This window comes from Centruroides sculpturatus, unplaced genomic scaffold (genome assembly GCF_000671375.1).
Source record: "Centruroides sculpturatus isolate CEXI.00-Female unplaced genomic scaffold, Cexi_2.0 scaffold1595, whole genome shotgun sequence".
NCBI classification, from domain to species: domain Eukaryota; kingdom Metazoa; phylum Arthropoda; class Arachnida; order Scorpiones; family Buthidae; genus Centruroides; species Centruroides sculpturatus.
The window spans coordinates 45,390-71,087 of NW_019385698.1; the positions used below are offsets into that span (position 1 = coordinate 45,390).

Consider the following 25,698-nt stretch of genomic DNA (forward strand, 5'->3'; position numbering starts at 1 on the left):
GTGTAAGCAAGTATGATTCACTAGATGGCCTGCCGGCTGACATGTAATTGAAATTATAGCCCACCTCCAAAATGAATTGGGTAGCCCTGCTCTAGAGGGTTATGAATAGGTTAGTTTAATTATAACCATCCTATATATTGATAACAACAAGAATGATGACTGTTCAAAAATATATTAGTAATCAAGTTTTTTCAGATGTAATATTTTTTGATTGAATTATACTTTAATTTGGATAATGATGATGTTATAATGTATCAAATGGTCAGTCAGATGGCCATTTCATGGTGTTTTAACTAACTTACTGTTGTCAGCGAAATGTTAAAATCCAATCTAGTTCCTTTTTTTTTTTTTAAGAAACTGAAAAATATGGATGCACATTTTGATTTCATATTTATCATGGACAGCACTGACTAAAAGGAAGTTTCTCATCTATCAAGCATGCTATTGACATTTTTACAGCTCAACTTTTCTTGTAAGTGATAAAACTGGTCCAATGTACAGCCATAATATGCTGGTTCTTTGTTTTGATAAATCACAAATTGAGTGAATTTATAAAGTTGATACATTGATAAATTTTTTTTTATTGACTTAATTGTAATCTGTCATAGTAGTAAAGAAATTGAATAAATCTGACTACTTTTGTTCCAGATAATTACTTGAATACAATAACAACTTGTACTAAAAATTAATTATTGTATCCATTCTTTCACTTTGCTAAATAAATTACATAAATTATTTAAATAAAGAAAATAAATTGAAAGTTTATTCAGTTGAAATTTATTCTATTGTAAAATATAAGTTACTTCCTGAATATTTTTATATTTTCTGTAGTTATTTATTGTATGTCATTTCCTCTGGAGATGTAAAATATAGCAAACTTTAATTTCAGCTATTGGCAAATATGGTAATTTATTTCAAAGATTGGAATTAACAAGTGTCTTAATAATATATTATTATTAAGATTAATTTGCTGTTTTTTACAAAATGGATAAAACTGATAGTTTTATCTAAAGCTAAATTTTAGTTTGTGCCATGGTACAAACTAATATTTGATCATTGTGTCATGTCTCATGGTATAATGATCATACCTGTGCCATGAACAATTTTCTATGTTTCAATTTCAAAATAACAGATTTATTTTCACTTCAATTTTTTCAGTATTAACTCTTAAAATGATGAATGACAATTCAATGCTAAATTTTCGTTAAATAGTAATAAAAGAAAAAATTTTTTTATTTATTTATTGATCATTCAAAAATGTTACAAAATGCAGCAGAACTATACAGTAGTCTTTTCCTTCTTTTTTATCTAATTACTCTTTATAAGTGGACAAACTAAAATAATATGCACATGCTTTTATATAAATTAATCATACAAATACTGTATAAAACTGAAAAGGGGACTTTTATTTTAAAATGAAATCAAAAGCTAATGATCTTCATTATTAAAAGATTTATTGTAAAAATTCTTTCGTACACTTGAATTATTGATATAAATAAGAAACTTGATTTGATTTGAAAAAATATGGCCTTTAACTATATCATTGGACTTAAGTACAAATATTCACCAGAGCTAAATTACCTTTTCTTAAGGTCAAATTCTGGTCACATCATATTGGCATAAATTTCAAGAATTAACTTTTTGAGTAATCTCTTACAACAGCATGACAAAAACATAAGCATTTTTACAATTTTTGATTTATTTATAATCTTATCTTTATATATATATTTATTAAATAAGAATTTAACATTACAAATATACTTTGTTATTGAGTAAATTATTTAAAATCATAATTGTTTCATAAAATTCTACAAAGCATAAACTATTAATTTTAATAATACTGTCTTGTTCATTTAAATGCATCATAATCTTATTTCTATAACAATCAACTATTTGAATATACATTAATACTATAATTTTAATAAAATTAAAATTAGTAGCTAAGATATAATTTTCAAGAGTTACTTTATTCTAAAGAAATAATTATTAAAACATATATTGTAATAAATGTATAATTTTACATTCAAAATATAGATTTCAGAATTAAACATTTTGCTAAAATATTTTACATTAGTTCACTAAATAAAACTTTTGTCACGAATGCTCTATAGATCTTTGCAATAAATGAGCAAAGCGTTTTGTGATGATCATGGACGTGTCGATGAAACGTTCCACACAATTTGTCAGACACGCTTCCGTTCGTCCATCGAGTTTTGATCCAGGTTTGTCGATACATTTATCCCAACAGACATCAGTTAGATTATGTACCTGTAGAATATTAAGATAATATTTATTTCCAAATTGATTAAAAATTACATATAAAGATAATTATGTAATTTACAAAAAATTTCTTAAAATCATTTTATTATTTCTAAAGTTATTCCAATTAATTCTACAAAACAGAATATAAAAACTGATATAATGATATGACCTGAACAGATAAGTTCCAAGTATGTAGTTCACAAATATCTTATTTTTTTGCCTTAAATTGCTTGCTTCTATATAGGTTGTACAGGTTTTTAAGTTTTCAGAAAAATATAATTTATATTTTAAATGAAATATTCCACACAATTTGTCAGACACGCTTCCATTCGTCCATCGAGTTTTGATCCAGGTTTGTCGATACATTTATCCCAACAGACATCAGTTAGATTATGTACCTGTAGAATATTAAGATAATATTTATTTCCAAATTGATTAAAAATTACATATAAAGATAATTATGTAATTTACAAAAAATTTCTTAAAATCATTTTATTATTTCTAAAGTTATTCCAATTAATTCTACAAAACAGAATATAAAAACTGATATAATGATATGACCTGAACAGATAAGTTCCAAGTATGTAGTTCACAAATATCTTATTTTTTTGCCTTAAATTGCTTGCTTCTATATAGGTTGTACAGGTTTTTAAGTTTTCAGAAAAATATAATTTATATTTTAAATGAAATATTCCACACAATTTGTCAGACACGCTTCCATTCGTCCATCGAGTTTTGATCCAGGTTTGTCGATACATTTATCCCAACAGACATCAGTTAGATTTTCAAATTAATTGTCAATTAATTACTACTACTACTACTACTACTACTACTACTACTACCACTACTACTACATATTAAAATTATAAATTACAATTTAATTTCTAATTATTAAATATATTACAGTAAATCTGAAATATAGTTCTTTGTAGTTCTTTTTAATTTTTTAACAGAAAAATTGGAAGATAAAACATGCAGTGCATAAAATTCTATAAATACAGTGGAACCCCAGTTAACGAACTTTTATTTTGCAAAAATTTTGTCTCGAATAACGAACAAAATTCGGATAATGAACGTAATGGTATTTTGTGTCAAATTTTAGTTGGTGTTAGGCATGCACGAGTTAAGCATTGCTTTTCCGAGTGTTTGTGCTATACTTCTTTTTTCAGTTTTGTGATTTATATATTTAATTAATCAATATGGCATCCAAGAAAAAAAAAAGTCACAGTGGCAATAGAAAACAACAACGCAATATAAACGACAATGCGCTATCGCATTTGAGAAAAATTTTGATTAAAAGAGTAAGACAATCAGCTTTGGATCAGTTTCTTGTTCCTTACGGAAAGAGTTTGTTTGTTTGTTAAATTATGGCAACACAATAACTTAACAAACAGATCCCCCTAGGCAGATCACCCAAGTGTTGACTTGGGCGATCTGCCTAGGGGGAATGCCTTCTGGGATGTATTTTTAAGGGAAACTGGCCCCTATTTAGGCATTACAGACATGGAGAAAACCCAGAAAACTCCACATGGCCAGCCCGTCTGAGCAAGGTGCGAACCCATGAACAAACTCCCCGTGTTCAAGGTACAAAGACCACTTAGCCACTGGTAAATGGTCTCTTTTTTTTTTTTTTTACCGAAAGAGACTTCAACTTGAAGAATCTTCCGATGAAGTGCTACCCGTTAATTTTTTGGAGGGGATTCCCCTTCTAAGCATTAAGGTTTGTATATCTCCATTTTTCTGCCACCAACTACAACAAACGAAGGTATGTGCAGTGCTATTTTATTAAACAAAGTTTACATGTTTGTTGCTGTAATGATAGATACTACGTTTTCATCAAAGAAAATTACTGTATATTACAAATAAAATCACAAAAATTTCGGAGACTAGAACGAATTACTTGCATTTGCATTAATTTCTACGGAAAAAATTGCTTCGGTTAACAAATAATTCAGTTAACGAATAGAGTTGCAGAACGGATTAAGTTCGTTAACCAGGGTTCCACTGTAGTTTAACTTAAGCCAGAAATAATAAAAATGTTTACATAACAGAATACCAATTTTAAATAAGGTCAATGGCATATCAAATTATAATATCTATTTATAAAAAATTAATAAGATAAAAAAAAATCATTTTTATCTAATTTTCATTATTTCATTATCTAAATCAGGGGTGTCCAACATGCGGCCCAATAAACATGCAAACAAAACCGACAAATGTTTAAATTAATTTATTTATTTATTTCAACAGCATAAACTCAAAAAAGAAGTTTCACAAAGCCATAAACCTTTATTCATATTTTATTTTTGAGTGGAAAGGAAATATTTTCAAATACTTGGATATGTGTGAATGAGGAAGGATTACTAAATAAAGCTGGAGTTGTGACTCAAAGGATTATAGACCCAAATTTGGGAAAGGAAAGGACAAAATTTAAATAGTAGTAAGGTTAAATAAATCTTCTGTTATGCAAATAGTGACCCTTAATTTTCCAACTTTTCTCACTTCTTTATCTTTTGTCCTTTCTCTCCTTTCCCCACATTTACGTCTATAATCCTTTGAGTCACAACTCTAGCTTTATTTAGTATTTCTTCCAGCATTGCAAGATTAGTCTACATTGTGCCAAATGTGGCTACTTTTTTTTAGTTTGAAGTAAAAAATATCATTTGGCACTTTGGCTACTTTTTGGGCTACATATTATTTATAAATATATTAGTTGAATAAAAATGCACTTTAAAATGGTGTTTCGTCACTTTTTATTAATTAGAGACCCAAATAAAACAAATATTTGTGTTTTTAAAATAAATTTTCGCTTGTCTCTTTTATAATAAATGAATTTATCTATTCCTAAGTAAAAATTGAAAGTGTCTGTAGAAGTAATTTTTTAAAATATCTTTTTTCATGATAAAGTTTTAATACCTATTACTATAATCTAGACATGTAAATCCTTAAATATACTTGTATATTAGGCCACAAGTATATATCTGTGGCCCAAAACTCCATGACTTCTTCCAATGCAACCCAGAGAAACAAAAAGGTTGGATACCCCCTGATCTAATCATTATTTTTGTAACAAATTAACATAATTTTACATATGCACAATGCATCATATGACAGAACTGCAGATATAAATTATAAAAATTATTTTTACAAATATTTTTTACTGTTATTATTTACCATAGACACATAAAATAAGCTATTTATCAAATATTGCAAAATTATTTATGATCTCATTCCATATTAATTAGGTTATGATTAGTCTCTCTCTAAAAAATTTTTAAAACAATTTCTTTGAGAACTTGCTTATTGCTAGTCTGTAGAGCAATTTATATTTACTTACTAACAAAAAAGACACACCAAATTGACAGAATAGTATCAAACAATATCTTTATTAGGAAACTGTTGCATGTGTAGACAATACACATACATGCATTGTTTACTAGCATGCACTAGCAATGCCAAGTTCTACTTAATATTGGTAATCTCTTCCATTATATGTCAAGACTTAGTAGTATCCTCTTCTCAAAATAATGTTTACATTAAAAGACAATTATGAACAATTACCATGCTTTGTAAAGATTACTTTTAGATCATAACCAAGTAATTTCTACCCATTTCTAATTTTAAAAGATTATTAATTTAAAAAATATCAACAGTAAGGACAGCAATACACTTTGAAAGACATATCATCTTAACAAAACATATTTAATATCGATATATATGAATAATAATTCAAAATTCTTTAGTAGAACATCAAAACTCGCTACTTTTCCACCGCCATTTAATGTAATTATTAATTGTTAACACGTAAAGATTTAATATAACACGCACTTGAGCTTGAAATTGAACTTTCTGTTCTGTGATAAGCAGAAACTCCTGTAATTCCTTGTCGGTGGACGAAGACGGTAAATTTGAAGAATCGAAATTCATTTTCTTCTATCTTTCCACGTGATAACATTCGCTCGAATGTTTCTGCCAAATGCCGGCCGTGCCAAATTCCGTTAAATAAAATGTAGCATCTTAAAGTATTAATAAATCAAAATATTAATTTATTTTAAATTAAAAATTTTTACATTTCGCCGAATAAAATAAATTTCGCTTATTCAATTTTAATAAATTAGCAACGTGCGTGAATCCTAAGAAAATGTGGATAAAGAATTCCTTGGGGGGAAAAATATTTGAATATCATACGCCAGTAGTAATTTGTGGCGGAGAGCATATATTTTAAATTAGATAGAATAAAAATTGTAGCCCGGCATTGTGTAGAAGTCACAATAGATAATAGCGAAGTTGCGGCCGAAGTTTTCGTGAACGTCGAACTCCGAGCGGCGCTTACAAGACAGCGGCGCTCGACGTTCGAAGTTCGACGTTCACGTTTTAGAGATGAAAACTTCGGCCGCAACCTTCTAATTGTCCATCTTGGAAAATCTCATTAACAGAATTTCTAATCATCGGACTGGCTAATACCACGTGCTAATTATCAGACTGGTTAAAGCTAGGCATTGACAACATTACGGTATATCGGTGGAGCGTTATAGCTTCGTGGTGCCAAGGAAAATTTAAGTTAGGGGTTTCGTGTACAGTGTTGACTTCAGGCATTTTTCTTTGGGTAATGTTTTGGAGGAAATATCTGCTTATAGAAGATTGGTTTAGAGGTCCCTGTTGGTGGGAACCTCGGGCAATTGCCCTTTTTTCCCGTAGGATAATGCGCTACTGATGTACTGTGCCTGCGTGTCATGTGTCTTTAAAATCTATTAGTGATTTAGCTGCTATAATGACTCCATATGTTTCAGTCTAGCTTTTTTAATATAATATCTTGTCTTCGGTTATTTTCTAATTCGAGAATTTCCATTTTAAATATAATTATTATACTGGGTGTCCCAAAAAATAACACTCACTCTTCATCAGTCCACTATTCATATGATTTTACAGCATTATATTTCCAATAGCCGGAAGTTCGATTTGTGGATGAAGAAGACCACTATCCCCGAGTCTCGTGCAAGTTCTACGTTATTGTTAAAACTAATGATTTTAATATATAAATATATTATTTTACCAATATAATAATTTGTAATTATGACCATTCCGATCCGTATTTTTATTTTACGAACGAAAACTATAAACATTACCAATTAATTAATATTTATATATTTACTTTAATTCATTTCTTTAAAGTATTTTGTTATTAATATTTGAGTACATGACCCCCACATGGTAGTGACTGACCCTAGTCAGGGGCCAGGGTTCCTGGAGGGCCCGGTATGAAGATAACTAGCTTGTATATTTTGCTTTGCTTGGATTTTCCTGTGGAATATTGAGTTCAATTTAATCGGAATATTTAATTCTTGACATAGTTTCATTAATATTCTAAGCTACTATTATTAACTTAATATAACAATCATAAATCGTTACTGGCTTTCATTGTTAGTAGTTGGAGTATTGCATGCACTAATTTATGTAGGTATAATAGGGTGAGTTTAATGTACAAAGATTAATTATTATTAAACTATTCGACTTTCATCTACGTATCTAAGTTCTTTCTCCAAATTAAGAAAGGACACACAGATAGACGGACACCAGAGGGAACTTATACGTCTATACTTAACTTTCAATCTCCATCTGTAACAAAAGAAGGAAGAAAAGGTCCGATAGACTGTTGCAGCCCTTCTTCCTGTAGAACCCATCAGTACGGTGGCCTTCGAATAAGAAAATTACATAATACGAGGTTACCAGCCTTGCACAAAATATGATTGGTATAATAATAAGTGATTTTCCAGGGTGCCGAGTTTAAATATTTGGCCCATTTTTCGAGAAATTTGATTCGTTGAAAGATCACCATTTGATATTTGGAAATGAATAATGTCTACTTAGTGTCTACTTGACCAATGAAATTGCTCCATTTCGTATCATCCGAGTATCGCGATAAACATGACAATAGTAGGCTATATTTGTTATATCATAGTATTTGATTTATATAATTACCAATGTTTTCTTACTTAAGGGTTTATGACACCGAGTGACCGATCTAACACATTTTAGAAATTTTTTTCTCTACTGTACATAATTTAAAGAATTTTTAAAATGCGTTAGATTGGTCGCTTGGTGTAATAAGATTTTCTTTTTGAACGAATTTATTTATTAATTTTACTGTAATCATCGCAGTAGAAATAATACCTTATACATAAACTCGTGCTTTGATGGAAAGATCTTTTCTGTTTAGATAAATGTTAAAATGAACATTCTCTAACCTGTATATTTTAATTTTTAAACCATTTTTAAATCTTTTTAAAAATTTTTAAGTCTTTTATTTATAATTGAATTAATATAAAATTTAACTGTCCTATTACTATATTAAACTTTTGAAATTATAACGCATGTTAATGATTTGATTATTGGTAACTTTCATTTCAAAAAATATTTTTTTTATTAGTGTTATAATATTAATTAAATTAATTCGATTTAAAGTTTTGTATCAAAATATCACAAATTCTTAAGAGATGTATTTTTATTTTAACTAGATACACAAATTATCAAAGATATAGGCCTATAATAACAGTGATTAACCGACAATTTATTATAAAAAAATTAATTGATTATGAATAAAGTTATTTTATTATTCACTTATTTATGAATAAAGAGAATCAAATCATATACAGCTTATAGTTTTGTAGTTTTAAAAGATATTTATTTTAAATCTTTCTGGTTCTTCTCGGAGGACAAATCTCATTGGGGTTTCTAATGTCATTCAAACCTCTGTTGTGCGATATACAAAACGGTTTCTTTATAATACTGGCATCAGATTTTTCCAACATCCACAAAATGTTGCAGTCACAATTGAGTTTTACATCTGTAGAAGAAAATAAAAATCTGTTGAGTACAATAATATAAAAAAACAGAGACGAGTAATTATTTATTGTTACATCGTCACAATGCCGGGTTGCAATTTTTAATCATATTTATTAAAATTTATTTAATTTAAAATATATGCTCTCCACCTTAAATTAGTAGTGGCTTACTCCTGTACATCATACTCTTCCTGCTAGCAATCGAGTAGTGCCGGTCATCTGTCTAGCTCCTTTGAGGGAAAATTTGTGAATTGAAATAACGTGACTTCTGGTACAAGTCGGAAGTTGGTATATACACTAGTTAATCGGGCCTCGTATCCCTAAGCTTTCCATGTGTGGTCTCAGCTTTCATCTATCTAACTCCGTTCTCAAGATTAAGGGATAGATGGTCAGTGTAGCTCACTACTACTACTACTATACTAAGTCGTTAATTGTTTTATTGTTTTGTAGTCGGTCAAACTGCAATGTTAATATTTTATTGTACTTGAAAGAATGTTTTCTTCAACGCGTAATTAGCAACTAATTTTGTTAGATCTGATTAATTTTATATTTTAGTCGCAGTTTAACCTGTATGCCGTTAATCTTGGGGTTTCAGGCATGCTGGTCTCCCCCGTTTATATGCGACATGCCGGTCATTCCGCGAAAATACGGTAGGTCTACAATTTTTTCAAATTGCAGTCCAATAAAGATTATAAGAAATGCCGTATATTAAACTGAAATATTTTCTAACAAATTCAATCTATTCTTTTATCCAAAACCTTTTTCATTTTTATATTTAAAAATACAATAAATACAGCATTACAATAATACATTATATAATAGTATTTTTATTCTATACTTCGAGGAAAGAATCACTCCCATAAATTCATTTTATTAAAAATACTATTAAATAATTTTTAGTTAAATGAATTAACCTGTCTGTCAAAAATTAACTTGAATACAAATAAGAATTAATACATGAAATAGTTTTCTTTAATATAATTCTTGTCCTTTTGAAGATAATATATTTTTTCCTCGCCAATATTTCCTGTTTGTTTGGCATGATGGAATCAATGCCTTATTTAATACCACACAGGTACAGACTAAAACTTACCTGTTACGTTAGACTAAACAATGTTTTCTGGACTGCAATTCAATTCTTAATCTCTTTGTCACGTAATGATTCAATGGAAATTGTTACGCCCTTCCACTACGAAAAAATTGCATTACTACTTGAACATTATGATTTCATGCAATAGGTAATGAAATATAACTACAGTAGTTTCATTTCATTTTGAAATCAAGGCTTATTCACAGGTGAGATGTTTAAGTTTCAAAGGTCAACGTTACACGTAAGTGCATAAGTATAGCTTATAAACGAAACCGTGCGAGGAAAGGCGTATTGGTCAGCCGTCATTAATATATTGACTATTGTTCCTACTTACTATCCCCTGCTTACACACGCTTTAGTAAATTAAGCATTTAGAATTTATTTGCTGAACTTTATAAAACTAAGATTATATAAGATATTACGGTAAAAAAATAATTCAGCTTCAAAGTAATGTAAAAATAATCAGTCAAACAAAATGATTTGTTAAAAATTATATTTCGTTACTTACTATTCATATAAACTTCTTCTAGTTGTTGCCAAACAGGAAAGAATGTATTATTTGATAAAACAGAAATCCGAGTATCCGAAAGCAGAAGAAATTCTAATCGTTCCATATTTTCAAACAAATCATCAGGAAGTTCAGTAATTGGATTACTCCTAAAAAGTAAATAAAAAAAGTACTAAAAATGCATTCAAAATTAATTTTGACTCGACATTAACAATGCTACTGTTTATTTTCCCAAACACAAAAGAACATGAGAAAATTTTCCAAATTGACTTACGTGAGAGAGAGATATCTTAATCTCCTGGCTGGTCTGGGAAACATGGATCGAGAAATTTTTGTCAAATGATTTTCACCAAGATCAACTGTTTCCAAGTGAGAAAATTTTTTTAAAGCTTGGTTTCCAAATTCTTGAACATTACAACCGGTTATTTTCAAATTTCGTAATTTCGATGGGAATTTTTTAAATATATTATCGTTCATTTTTGGAAGTAAGTTAGTCTTTTCAAATATTAATGTATTCATGTACGTAAACTGAATTCCTTTTTGAAAAACAATATTATTAATTCTACATTTTAAAAAGTTCAATTCGTATAATTCGAATTCTAAACCTTTGAATGCCGAAAACAGAATGAGTGTTTCAAAACGGGTATCGTCAAATATTAATTTATGAATATGTAAACCTTTAAATGTGCCGGCTGTCAAATGTAAAGAAGAACTTCTTCTGATTGTAAGTTCGTCTATAAAATATCCACGAAGAAAATTTAATGCCATTGTTAAATTTTCTCTAGTTTTTAAGCCTTGACAAGTTACAAAAACGCTGCTGTTTTGATGCTTCTGACAATCACAAAAATTAAAAAAATTAGCTTTATGTTGTTTCAGTTGTTCTTCGGGAAAATGCTTCACATGAGGACAACGATGTAGTAAACCGAATATTTGTGTAAGCAGTGACATCAGAAATATTATACACAACTTCATTTTTCGATTTTAATATATTCGAAATCCTGTATAAAAATAAAAATTGATATTTATTAAAGTTATTCTAAAAACGAAGTCATTAAAAAGACTCATTCATGAAGTCAAAATTAAATCTTAATCACATCAATTTTATAATTTTATAAATTCCTGTTTTCTTTTGCATTCAATAAAAGTAGATACGAAATTCCTAAAAAATTTCGTTTTTCCAGATTTTTCCCTACGTCCATCTGTTATCTTCATATATAATTTTGCTCCATATTATTCTATCAATATAAAATACTGTATACGAACTATTTACAACAGAAAATCAAAATTATATTTTTTTAAACTAAAAAATCATATTATTTTGAAAATAATTTAATAGCATTTATTCTAAGTTTAAAGATTGAATGAACAAGATTTACTTTGTCAAGCTTTTCACTGTCGTAATGACATTGATTTTTACTTATTTTTTTTATAACTTGAATGATTTCAAGACTTTTTGTGTGTCAAAAGACCAAAAGTGCTCGGTTACTTGTTAGTTTTAATTTTAAGGCAATATTCAACAACATACGTATTTATCTTCTTAGAGATTGCATAAGCAAGACTTATCAATACACGACTTAGTTCTAAATTATCTAGAAAACTAGAAGAATAAGACCGTTTACACTGAGAGCATTTAGTAGTAGTCCTAATTTATATTTTTGCAGTCTCAAACTGTAAGATTTCTAATTCAATTCAGTAATAATTAAAAATAAGACATACTCGGATATGTTAAACTGCATATTTTAGATCGAATTCCAATTCGCAGAATTTAAAAATAACATATAGAAAATTTATTTAAAATAATTTTTAACGTGATTATTAAATAAATAAAAGACTTTTTGATAAACTGTTAATATTTAGAATTTATATAAGAGCATTAATAACTTACAAAAATAAAATTTTCATGAATTAGTAGAACAAATGGGAATATTTTCATTAAATATTAGGTTACCAATTATTAAATAACATACAATAGGCCTATAATAAATATAAGTTCAGAATATTACTTCAGTTTAGTAAGAAGACAAAGGAAATATTTTGGTAACATTTTTCTTTTTAAGAAAAAAATTCAAATTTACATATACATAAATATCTTATCCATCTTGTCATCACATAAACAACATTCGCTTAATAAAGTGAAAGTTACAATATCCCAAAATTTTTTATCTTTCTCTAAATGAAGCATATTAATGAATTTTAATAGACGAAATTTACACTTTTTAAAGTGGTTTTCATTTATTACTTTTAAGGTTTTTCTAAAAGATTAAATCACAATGAAAAAATGTATAAATTTTCCTCTGCTCAGAATTAATTTAAACTCTAGATATTTGGCACAAATAAAATATTTAGAAAAAATTACCCGTAAAAATACCGTATAGGCCTACTATAAATTCTAGTATAATACTGTACATTCAATATTAAGTGTCCATCGGTGGTCGAGTGAACACAACCAGTGAACGGTCGCGTGTTCGCGCCTTGTTGACGAACGGGTCGTGTTTTCTTCGTCTAAATAGAGGCCAATTTCCCATAAAAGACCTCCCGGGAAGCATCTTTCCCTTGACAGACCACCCACGTATTGCGTTGTGTAATAACTATCAATCCTACTACCTTCTGGTAGATAATATTGATGACTTTTAAAAATTTTTCTTTGAAAATTACAAATATATTGCTTTCTTATAATCACTTAATTTGGTTTCGTCATTGTTTTTATTTTCATTGATTTATTTTTAATGAATTCTTTTGTTATTTTTAATTGACTCGTAGCATTACCATTATATTTAAATAACTGAATAAATGAAATCAAAATTTCACTATTTTATATCATTGTAGTTTCTTAGCTCTAACATCTCAAATATAACAAACTAGCTAGTAAATATTCTCCACAATATTCTTACAAACATGTAACTAAGATTTTGAATATTAAACATGCATACAAAGAAAAAAACAGCACCGTAATTTCTGCTTAAGATTATTATGAAGTCTATTGCATTGTTAATTTGAAATTAAAGTTTCTCGATATTACTTTGACAACGGATAAAAAAAGCAACACGAAATCATAAATTAATGATTAGGCTAATATTTCTGATATTCTTAAATTAAATAATTCGATTTAATAAAATTAAACAAACACAGTTTAATCCCTCAGTTTAATCTCTGATTATAATGGCATTTGACTAGACACCATCAGTCCAGATTATAATAACAAAATAGAATTGCAACAGACTGATATTGTTGAATTATTAAGTAAAAAAGTCATTCTATATATGATCTTACAAGCTAATTCAATGTCACAGAGAGAGAACATTTAGACTTTTCGCATCCTATTTGCAGCTGTGTTTGTTTTTGCAGGTGTATTTCCTTCTTATCTTTCTGTTTTCTCATATTTCATTCTCGCAGAATTCTCAACTGTAACGATGAATTGAACCAAAATAAAGCTGTTGGTTATGCGATGCTTTGCTTTTTTTAAACTCGAGCGTGGTTGACATAAATCTACGATCATTAATTCCCACGTCAAACAGACGGGAAGCAACTTTTAAAACTAAAATAAACCTACAAGTATAAAAATTGCTCAGTATTCAAGTAATGTATTTTTTTTTTTTTAACTTACAAAATGTAATATTTCAAAGAGCAGGAAATTACCTCCCCCAAACAAAAACCCATAGATTAAAGTAATAACATTACAATAATATTTACTCTTTATTTACTCTATTTAGATATTTTAAATATATTTTAAATACAATTTTTTAAATATATTTGATAGTATATTGTCTGGATTTTAAAGAAATTATTTGTTATTAAAAAGAAATTCCTCTAAATTTTATTTATTTATTAAAATTAAAAATATTTAAATTTAATTTTTTTAATTTATCAAATTATCAAATCAAAACTGTAAATAAAAAGTTAAAGAAGTAATGATAATTATAGTACCGGTAATGAAATACATATTTATATTAATAAATTATAAACTTACAATCTATTTCGTAATTACCTTCAGATTGTTAACTATAATTTTCATACTGGTAAATTTATCTTTGGATCTAATTTAGTTTGAATTTAATCACATTTTTTTAAATGCGTTAATTCGTCACTGTAGAAAAGTAGACAATAATCTGAAATTATCCGGTATGCAAGTCGAATAATCCAAATCGAAATTTGTTTGAACTCGTGGTGCGCTTAAAGACCTAGGGCCGAAATCGAGAAGATTGGATGTACAGTACAGTACGTTGCTACATGAGAGTATCGAGAACGATATGATCAAAAAATGACTTATTTTTTTGCAGCAACTTATGTCAGGTCAGATATTGCTGTACGTTTCTACCAGTACACGCTGGTACAAATTACTTAACTATGTCTGCAACGTTCAAATCTCATATATACTTATAGAATCTTGCGAAAATATTGAAAACGTTTGATAATCCATTATTTTCGATAATCTGAAATTCCGCACCATTCTAATTTCGTAGGTGCCGAATTAACGAACTTCTACTGTAGTTCACAACACATTTCTTAGCAAAATTATATTCAAATTATAACTATTTAATATATATATATATATATTTTTTAGATAGCCTATTATTTTGAAGTTTTGAGGATTTCGGATCCTCGAAAATTTTACGTGTTTAATCAGAATATGCCTAAAAATGATCATTAAATATAAATTATATAAGTTTTATTTAATTCGTAAAAAAGTTCTAAACTGTGGCATCTATTTCGATTTAAAACATTTTGTCTTTATTTTCTGTTATTTATAATTTACCATTTTTTTCTACTTAATGTTATTACTTTTATCTAGGAGATTTTTGTTTGGGGGAGGTAATCTCCTGCTCTTTGAAATATTACATTTTGTAAGTTAAAAAAACATCTAATAGATGACACATCAACTGATTTGACTAATATAAACAAGATAAAAATGAAAAATGATGTAATAAGTTTCGATTTCTTCTACGTTACAATTATCGTTTGTGTAATTTTAAAAAGTTTAAGAAAAAAAAAATTAAAAAAATACAGAATATATTTTGTATTTTCCCCATTTATAATCTTAACTTACATTACAATAACTTCGCACAGACTAACCTAACAAAATATCTCATTGAACTGGCAATAAGATACATAGAATTTCGAAATAATATAGTGAAAATATAATTTAATTCGTAATTTAACTTTAATTACAATTAGATATTGAAATTATTTCAAATAACAGCCTTATTTATTCGAAAGGAAATGCGATACTTATACAAACTAAAATAAATCTTATGAACGTCATAGTAAATTATATCCTAATAATCTTAAGATTGCTGAATAATCTCTTATACCGTAGTAAGTGTCAGTAGTAACCAGATTTATACATCAGTAAATTTGACTTTTTACTCGATCGATAGTTCAAGTATTAAGTTAACTTTATATATTTTTAAAATGAATTTTAATTAACCGATTTACAATTAGTATAAGAAAGAATTGTTTCAACTTACTGAATTAAGATGCTAACCCAGAATGTTTTCTCTTTCTCTGTACAAATTTCACTCCTACTTATATCAACAATTTTAGTCACGTGAGAACGTTAAAGGACCAATAACCAAACGAAGCTTAAAGACCTGTATGTATGAACGTAATGGGTATAATTGAATAATTCGAACGATTGAACAACGTTAGAATAAGTTTAGTAATAATATAATAGTCCGAAAAGAATCAAAACAAATATTAACACGAGAAATTACGCGTGTTTAGTTCGGGGGCTTCGTAAACAACAAAGAAATCTTGCTACTCCCTAACACACAATGATCAAAGTTAATGCATCCAATTTACTTATGTTATTTACAGAAATAATTATAGTAGCACGTGTTATTGTTAATACAAACCAATTTAAACATTTCTTGTCCAAATTAATGTTTATATTAATATCTCGAGTGCTATTAAAGATAATAAAATGAAAGTTTTGCTACACAAAAAATAAATAAAATCGAAAACTAAAATATGATGTGCATATCGTATGTGATTTTGAGAATAACTCGTTGTTTTGCCGATACATAATTTTTAAAATTAAATGTAACTTCTTTATGTTGGTACATATATAAAAAACGTCAGACTTCCTAAAGATCCACAAAAAGGTTTTGGAAATGTATAGATACGAAGAAGCTTGTTCGTCAAGAAAATTGGCAGCCATCTTCAACATCTGATCTTTGTTCAAAGTATTTCAAGGTATTTATATGCTTTATTGATGTATTATTTTATAATAAACGTTTCGTTGAATACACTGTAAAGTCAGTAAGATATAGGCAAAAGTGTAAAAAATATCAAATATGATTACATTACACCTGTTGGTTTATTTAGTAATGTAACGATTTAATTAATACGCTCAGGGATAATAAAACTTTTTCCAAAGGAAAAGTATATTGATTATACTTCACTAGTATGTGTTCGTTTCAATTTAAAGATCAATAAGAAAGTTATTCTCAATAAAAGAGTAAACAGGTTGAAGTTTGTTGTCTTATTAATTTATTATTAATGCTGAGTGAAGAAAATTCCACATCTACTCAGTACAGTATTTAAAACATGTTTTAAAAAGTAAACAATAATGTTTTAAAGTTATTAGTTGTGATTCTTATCACTTTTTTTTCATCATAAATATCATACAATACAAATAAATTATAGATATATTAAATATTAATATTAGATCATTTTACGTTAGGATTACCGATATGGCTTCACTGTCAAGACTTGAGAAATCTGTGATGCACGTGTCTCGTTCTATTTGTCTTGTGAAGTGCTGTATAGTAGCTTTTAAACCATCGTTGACTTCATGCAATCATTAACGATAAATTAATAGTTACGTCATATCCCATAGTTTAGCGCTTTTTGATTCTTTCCATGTTGCAGGCACTAAGAGAATCTTAGTTTTAATCATGTCTATGATGAATTCAGCAAGGTCAACAATGGCGGCAGCCAGGTGGCCAGTCCCATAATAGACCACGGCCGGATTTCCAACAAACACTTAGTTAATATATGTAAGTCAAACAAGTACGGTTGGTTCAACAAATAATTAAAAAATGATTCAATAAAATTAGTTTAATTAAAATCATTAGTTTGTTTTCCTGAGGAGCTACTCCCTAATACTGGGTATCCATCAATTTTTAACATAATGCGACGTTACAATGCTTCGATTTCTGATTTTGAACTTATGCCAACTCTAATCACAGCTCACTTTGAAACATCAGTAATGTTAATTATATCTCTTTGGGAGCACTTCGCGGTTAAAATTAATGTTCTGATTCAGCCGATTTTGAAAGAGGTAAGACCCTTTTCTCTTGCTAAAAAAATACAAAAAAAAAACAAGTTAAAATTAATGGTCATAACTACAAAAAATGACAAGTCTTAAATTAATAAAGTGAACTTACAAAAGTAAGTTCACTTTATTAAACAGAAACCTTGAGAAATAGCACAATTTTGGCACTCGTTTGACTGAATAACGACTGTATTAAAGATAATATTAAATATAAAATAAAATGACATATTATTCGATATTTTTATAGAAAATCGTAATATATTGCATAATTGAATTTAGATAAATAAGAATAATTGTCGTTGCTGTTCCGGCGAGAATTGGAATTTTTGCACGCTTCTATTTTATTTTTAGTTCTCTTTTAGATTGTAACAGTCAACTGATACGACGTCGCTTAATTCATTTGATCGATGGACCGGAAATTATAGTTTGTTTTTGGCTATTTTAACACTTTCACGGTAAAAAGCGTTAAAAGGAAATAACTAATTAGCCAAATTCTTAATTCTAATTATTGTAGTTGATGCTTTATGACTGTGGCAATTTTTAACAACTTTTAAGTGAATATTTATTATATAATTAAAACCAAATGCGAAAACGAAACTCAAGAGCCGGAAAAAGAAGGAAAAATAACAAATGAGCTCTTTCTCTTCTCAAAGATGTTAACTGATAGTGCAGTGACAAATTTTTGTCGTAATTTCTGTTTATAATATTGATTATAAACAGAAATTGCATTCATCTTTAAAAGTGAAAGAGATCATTTGTTATTTTCTTTTCTTTTTCCGGCTCTTGTGTTTCGTTTTCACTTTTGGCTTTAATTATATAATAAATATTCACTTAAAAGGACGGCGAAAAGGAAGGACAAAATGCAAAGTTTTATCTTTGTAAAGTCGTATTTATATTTTTTATATTTATTTTAAAAAATTCACTTAAAAGTTGTTAAAAATTGCCCCAGTTATAAAGCATCATCTTCAATAATTAAAATTAAGAATTTAACTAATTATTCATTTCCTTTTAACTCTTTCGACCGTACCAAGTGTCAAGACCTTTCTTTATCTTCATATCTATTACAGGTCGGTCAAACTTCGGTTTGTATTTATTACTCAAGTAACATAATTTTATAAATTACTGGATTTGTATCTTTTTCTACTATTTAAAAGTTTATTTTCTATTAATTTCTATGCAATTTTACACACTTGGAAACACTGAAAACGTTGAAGTCAAAAGTTAGACCTACACGAAAGTTAATCTAAAGGCATTTTAATTTGACAACAATTTAAAAGAAATTTCAAATGAAATAAAAATTAATACTGTTATGATGAAAATGCAAATATATATTCCTATAAACATTAATTATTAACACGAGAATACGGATGATTAATTAAATCATGATACAAAAATGCAAATTAACATTTCTCTATATAGAAAATCTATTTAAATAAATAAAATACAGAAGAACTGTCTATGAAAATCACATGGCTTATCAATAACCAACTTTTAAAGGTAAAGTACTGATTTCAGCTAAAAACATTTATACATCATAGGAGATTTTTAATCATCTAATTAAAATAATTTCTCCTAATCTTATCTTAAGACATACTTTGCAGCTAGGTTAAATTGCCAGTAAATACAGGGTATTGTGCTGACTTTAGCCGGTTGTATGATCCAAAACTGCTGCACATCTGTGTAATATGGAATCGAATCGATGATGTTCTTTGTCACTCCTCGATTAGAGCAGTCACGTGCTCCGCTAATTGTTTTGATCAGTGCATTATGTTTGTATTTTGAACTTATTTGTTAGTGTCGGATTTCAAAACAGGCCCAAAATTTCCATTATCAATTATTTTTTTGTTTGCTTTTAAAAGTGAGTGTGTTATACATGTATACGTCGATCATAAATATGAAAATGTATATTTTTTTAAAATGTTTAAGTAATTAGTCTAATTCTTAAAATGTAAAAAGTTTTATTTTCCAAAAAGAAACTTGTGGAGTTGAATCTTTCTTGGAATACACGACTCGAGTATAATCATTAATAAAAATTGAATACAATTACGTCAAAGAAAGCTTTCTTCTTTATTTTACTCGCTCCATCCTGTAGAGGAGAAGGTGGTATTATGGAACCCCAATTACATTTTACCAATTACATTTTAGTGAATTGTAAACAAGGTATCATGACTACACCCACATTTTTTTGTGCGAAAAGTACTGGTAACTAGTAAACTAAATGTTCCTAATTGGATTTTTCGCTAGTGTAATTATAAGTATGGTTTTTGAAGGCTTTTGTACAAAAAGTCCGAAAGTAGGCTTAGAGAAAATCGGGTGATAATATGGAACCTTATTGTATATTTTCAAAAAAATGCTTTAATGTAAATGCCAAAAACAAGTAGGAAAGGACAAAAAATGTTAAATAATTACAAAATTATTTACTCCAATGTATTTTATCGCAAAAATGCTTTTATAATAGAAAAATATGACCTCCATCAACAATATAAGTTATATTCCAGCAGTTCTTTTTCGATATTTTCAGACTTTTTACCTAGTGTCTTTTTCCCAAATTGCTCTGGACGAATGTCTGATTGCAAAGAGAGAGTTCGGAGGAGTTGAGTTCCATATTACTGTAAAAGCACCAATGGGGTCCGTATTTCACGCATCGCCATCTCGAATTAACTTATGTCTGTCGAGCCCAAAATTTAAAAAACGTGAACATCACACAGATTAATATGTACTCCTAAGTCTCTGGAACGGAATACATGCACCAGTGAACCTACAACTACACGATTTATATTTTAAAAATAATTAAATTCACTTAGCATTCAAAACTTGCGAATTTTGAAAAAAACAAATTTGCTGATTAAATACGGACAACTGTTTAACTGAAGTAAAACGGGGTTTCCCCTTGCTATGGATGTCTGCCTAGTTCAGTTCAGCCACATTCCGCTACAGTTGGCCTTTATTATCAGTTCGAAATGAGGTGGTTCCATAATACCCGCAGTGTTCCATAATACCACCTTCTCCTCTAGTGACTAAGATGGTATTTTTAAAGCCCATTATTGGTATACGGCGGTTAAGCTTTAATTTCATTCCGATCCTAGTCCTAACAAGTAAAAACTTGAATTTACCTGAGTTTACTTGTTATAGGATGACACGCGTTTGAATTTGTTAAATCTCATTTGCTCTAAACACACGTAAGAAAATCTGCTGCAATTTTTAACCTTATTCTGTATTCGGCTGTATTCTAAATTGTACGGCACAGTATATTACACAGTGGCAGATGATCGTACAGTACACCAGAAAAATCCTCAACAAATAAAATTACAAAGACAGGTGTCTTTATAATTTCGTTTATTGAGAACTTTTCTGCTATTAAGTTGATATTAAGTTAGAGAATTGTTGTTAACAAAGTATTCGCGGAGACACACTTCAGATTAATAATCTGTGTTTTATAGCATTTTATTTCGTGCTTTTGTATCGATACAAGTTCGCAACTTTTTAAAATTACTTTCACTTCTTTTATTTTTATATTTTCCTTTCGTTATGAATCGCTTTGACTTTCGGGTTTAATTGTTAGAAAGATTATTTCAACTTTAATTATAAATTAGTCCAAAAATAAAACGAGCGGATATAATATTTAAATTGATACACGTAGTCAATTAATATAAAGTTTAAAAGTTTTATTAAGTAAAAGTTTATATACACATTTAATTGTTCGACATAATTATAATTGTGGTTAGACATGTGCTAACTGCGATATTTTCCTTTTGTTTTTATTCCGGTGTCCAGTGTTGACACGCACGTTGCTGGCGAAAATTCATTTTCCGGTCAGAATTTCATCCTCAGTTGAGAGATTTCAAACGACCGAAGACGGTGCTAAGTTGTCACCGTCGACTTTAATTAACTGAAGTGGAAGAACACGTCCCTCGTAAGCGATGACGAAGGACATGTATCATTCCAAGAACCGTCAACAGGAAATGGAAGACGCCAAACCGCCATTAAAAGTCACATCCGATGAATAAAGTCGCGTCCGGTATTTAGGTCATAGCCAGGTAAAAGTCCATATCCGGGTAAAAAAATGTCACAATCGGGGGGAAGTCACATCCGGTGAGAAGCCCTTGCTGATTTATTTCTTCCAGAAGAAGAAGATCTTCTTCCACCAAGGCTTCTTTTTCCTCTTTTTCAGAATCGATTTACACTCCTCTTCCAGTCCTTCCTCGCGTGCCTGTCTCTGCACCGACCATTCCGGAACTTCTGGATATCTCTGTTCCAGGTAATCGATGACAGACGACGTGCTCTCATCGGGAATGATGACAATCACCCGTTTCTTGTCGGGTTCACCAGATTTCTCCTTCGCACCCTCCAGCACTTCTTTCGGACGCACGCGAATCACTCGAATTGAAGAGGAAGACGTTTCTGATGTCGAGGTGCTTTCCTCTGGACTATCTCCTCCGGAGGTATTCCACTTTTTCAACGCTTTGAAATTATCCATTCTGCAAGCGAAAGAGAAACGAGTATTAAATATTGTAGAACGAGCGTTAAATTAGGACAATATTTAAAAAATGAAATAAAAATTTAATACGACAGAAAATGGTCGTTTTAACTATAAGAAACATTATAATCACAAATGAATATAAAGTTGTAATGGAATAATAAACGAAAACGTTAAAATTATTCATTCAATTATTATGTATTAAATATATTATAATAATAACAGTTCTATGGTTTATAAAAGTTATGCTATTCTGTTGATTGTCATTAAAACTAATGAAAATATTCTAGAAGAAATTAATGACGAATAAACTCATTTATTCTAATTCATTAAAGGTCAGATTAATTATAATAATGTCATATGGGATTAATGTGTACGCATATGTAATATACACACACAAAATTATAACGGGAAACGACAGAATTTATTATTCGAGTTTGATTTAACAATTCGATTCGATTGACGAAAATTAACAACGAAAAGATTGAATGCACTTTCCCAAAATAAATCAAAGGCTCGATTCTTCTCTTTGAAAAAACCACACGATTGTTATCAAAATATTCGTTGTGGGAAAATTATCGCTGCTAGCTATGATTTAGTACCTAACAACGTTAAAAAATACCTAAATCTAGAAAGATCAGGGACTAAAATTACCCAAAATTATCGCAAAAACTACAGCAAAACTCCGAAAATACTCGAAACAATCGCATTCGAACAAAGCAACAGACAATTGTCGAAATTCTATTGTTACGTCGCGACTCAGTTTAATGCTAAAAATTTCGATTTTTTGACAGAATTTCGATTTCGGGGGTTTCTGAATCTGTCTTTAGAAACGAACCATTCTGCTTTTTGTCTGTAGTCTTTTTCTCACGCCCACAGAGACGAGATGTAATCCATTTTGTTAGAGTTAGGATGTTCAAAGACGCTCATGAACTAAGTCGATTCCATTTAAATTGAGCGATAGTAGAATCTTCTAGAACTGTTGTTTCTATACTGTTGTTGGGCTGCAATTTGAACCCGTTGTCGATCTATAAATGCCCTCTGTCTGGCTTTCCTTAATCTCGAGAACGCAATTAGGTAAATGAAAGTCGAGATCAGATATGAAAAGATTAGGAGTTGATTTCATCGGAAAGTTCATATATAGTTAATCGAGGCCTCCTCCTTCGATTAACTATATATGAACTTTCGATGCAAGGCGGAAGTCACCTTATTTCCATTCAAAACATTTCCCCCGAAAGGAGTTAAATAGATGGCAGGCACGACTCTATTGCTGACAGGAAAAGTATGATGTATGGGGACGAGACACTACAGTAGTAATTTGAGGTGGACAGCATATATTTTAAATTAAATAAATTAAAAATATGATTAAAAATTGCCGTCCGGCATTGTGACCATATCACAATAAATCGTTAGTTTTTTAATTGCAACTTTAAGAATTTTGAAAATAAATGGCTTTTAAAGAAATAATATGGTTTTCTTCGTTTCTGGGCGGATGATTTAAATATTTCGTCCGCAAGAACTTACGATATTTCACACGAACAAAACTTACAGGTTTTTCATGTTTTTGCTTAACACGAGAAACACGCAAACTTTAATTAAAATCACGAAACGTCATCAGCATTAAAATCTAATAACTTTTCAAGATTAACATTACCGCGATTTAAACACTTATTTTGATTTAATAAAAATACGTAATAGAGACTTAAAATGTCTTCACTTGTCGCCATGTCCAATCACCAGAAACAACTTTTCATTAAATTGTAAATTCGTCAGCCCCTTCTTTCAAAAGACTTATTTGATTTGTACATGAAAAACGTTAAAGTATAAAACCTTTTTTCTATTCTGCCAGCGACTACAACGGGTAGGCTAGATATTTATTGGTCAAAAGTACTTGGCTATTGTAACTCGATTACACAATAAATACCACAATGAATATTTTTTATTGAGTGCAATACGGTTGGACATACACGCACTGTATGCTAATCCTGCGGCAGACTTTTCTTTTCTTAACTAATTTGATGGGCGTCGTTTAACGGTTCGGTTGAAATTCGTTAAGTATTTTCGATCGCATGCTGTCTTTCGTTGTGCAAAGGATTTCGTGCAATGCAAGTGTCAGTATCGCACCTCTGTCGTGCGAGCGCTGTGACCGTTTCCGATAAAAACACAGTAGTTCGCTTGAAACGAATTAATGATTCGATTATTTACACACCGATCACGGACAACCATCGACAATTTACGATCCGTTTGCTTTCCATACGACGAAACGAAACACGTTTCTTAAATTCTTTTTCATCACGTCCACCGACCGCAACCGTCATTCTCTTCGCGACAGATTTCTGGCAACATCTACGCTTTTTAACGAGAAAGTGTAGACGGAGAGATTTCCATTATTGGCAACAACAGATGCGGCAATATCTTTACGCGATAGTCGATAAGGCAATCCATTAAGGTGATATGCGACATGTCAGTCTGCGTGAGGTCCCATGGTGTAATGGTTAGCACTCTGGACTCTGAATCCAGTGATCTGAGTTCAAATCTCGGTGGGGCCTTTTTTTCTTCTTCTCCCCTGTCATCGTTTATGCAATTGACAGCGACAGTAGAATTCTTTTGCTTTGGATTTAGAACAGAAACTCTGCTTCACACACGTGCGGCAAAGCAGAGTTTCTGTTCACGCTTTGCAACGTTTCGATACGTTTACTCTACTTTTCCGATGCTTTCAAAACGGAATTCAACATGTTGCAAAGTTCTGATCCAATTAGTATCACCGTTTTTTGAATCAAAAGAATTACAAAATGCCTTCCAGACGCTTACGTCACACTAAAATAGACATTTTCAATCAACCACTCATAAGAAAACTTCGTGTCAGGAGTGGGATTTGAACCCACGCCCACTATCGTAGACCAGAATGCACACTCCCGCATTCACAGGAAGAGTCTACCTTGAGTCTGGCGCCTTAGACCGCTCGGCCATCCTGACGTTATTCTGCAATTACGATTGATGCCTAATCAATGGTGAATATTCACTTCTCGTTATGTTCAAGCAGTTTTACGACAGGCCGACGTTTTACTAACTAAACGATGATTCAATCGCAATTGTTTAATTTACGAAATTTCGAAAGAAGTTATGACATGTTTTGTCTCTTACAAGAAGTGAAATTTCCCCAGACTGAGTGATGACGTCGACGTTAAATTACGAGTCGTTTTTCCATTTTGACACCAGACTATTGGAATTAGGGGCGGGAGG

General features: G+C 29.7%; 2 protein-coding genes and 2 non-coding genes across 4 annotated transcripts; 1 reads left to right on the forward strand and 3 right to left on the reverse strand.

The window, feature by feature from the left end:
• Nucleotides 1–1,250: 1,250 nt before the first annotated feature.
• LOC111641304 (mitochondrial import inner membrane translocase subunit Tim8-like) lies at nt 1,251–7,264 on the reverse strand. Its single transcript, XM_023387456.1, has 3 exons — nt 7,158–7,264; nt 6,091–6,278; nt 1,251–2,268 (listed from the first exon to the last, which is right to left on the reverse strand). The coding sequence occupies exons 2-3, from the start codon at nt 6,187–6,189 to the stop codon at nt 2,095–2,097; spliced, it is 273 nt and encodes a 90-aa protein (XP_023243224.1). The 5' UTR covers nt 6,190–6,278; nt 7,158–7,264; the 3' UTR covers nt 1,251–2,094.
• Nucleotides 7,265–8,769: 1,505 nt separating this feature from the next.
• On the reverse strand, nt 8,770–16,306 carry LOC111641297 (leucine-rich repeat and immunoglobulin-like domain-containing nogo receptor-interacting protein 2). Its single transcript, XM_023387449.1, has 4 exons — nt 16,168–16,306; nt 10,977–11,700; nt 10,703–10,851; nt 8,770–9,106 (listed from the first exon to the last, which is right to left on the reverse strand). The coding sequence occupies exons 2-4, from the start codon at nt 11,672–11,674 to the stop codon at nt 8,949–8,951; spliced, it is 1,005 nt and encodes a 334-aa protein (XP_023243217.1). The 5' UTR covers nt 11,675–11,700; nt 16,168–16,306; the 3' UTR covers nt 8,770–8,948.
• Nucleotides 16,307–24,932: 8,626 nt separating this feature from the next.
• On the forward strand, nt 24,933–25,004 carry Trnaq-cug. The gene has a single exon. It is a non-coding gene; the product is annotated as a tRNA-Gln (tRNA).
• Nucleotides 25,005–25,315: 311 nt separating this feature from the next.
• Nucleotides 25,316–25,431, reverse strand: Trnal-caa. The gene is made up of 2 exons: nt 25,394–25,431; nt 25,316–25,361 (listed from the first exon to the last, which is right to left on the reverse strand). It is a non-coding gene; the product is annotated as a tRNA-Leu (tRNA).
• Between the last annotated feature and the right edge of the window lie 267 nt (nt 25,432–25,698).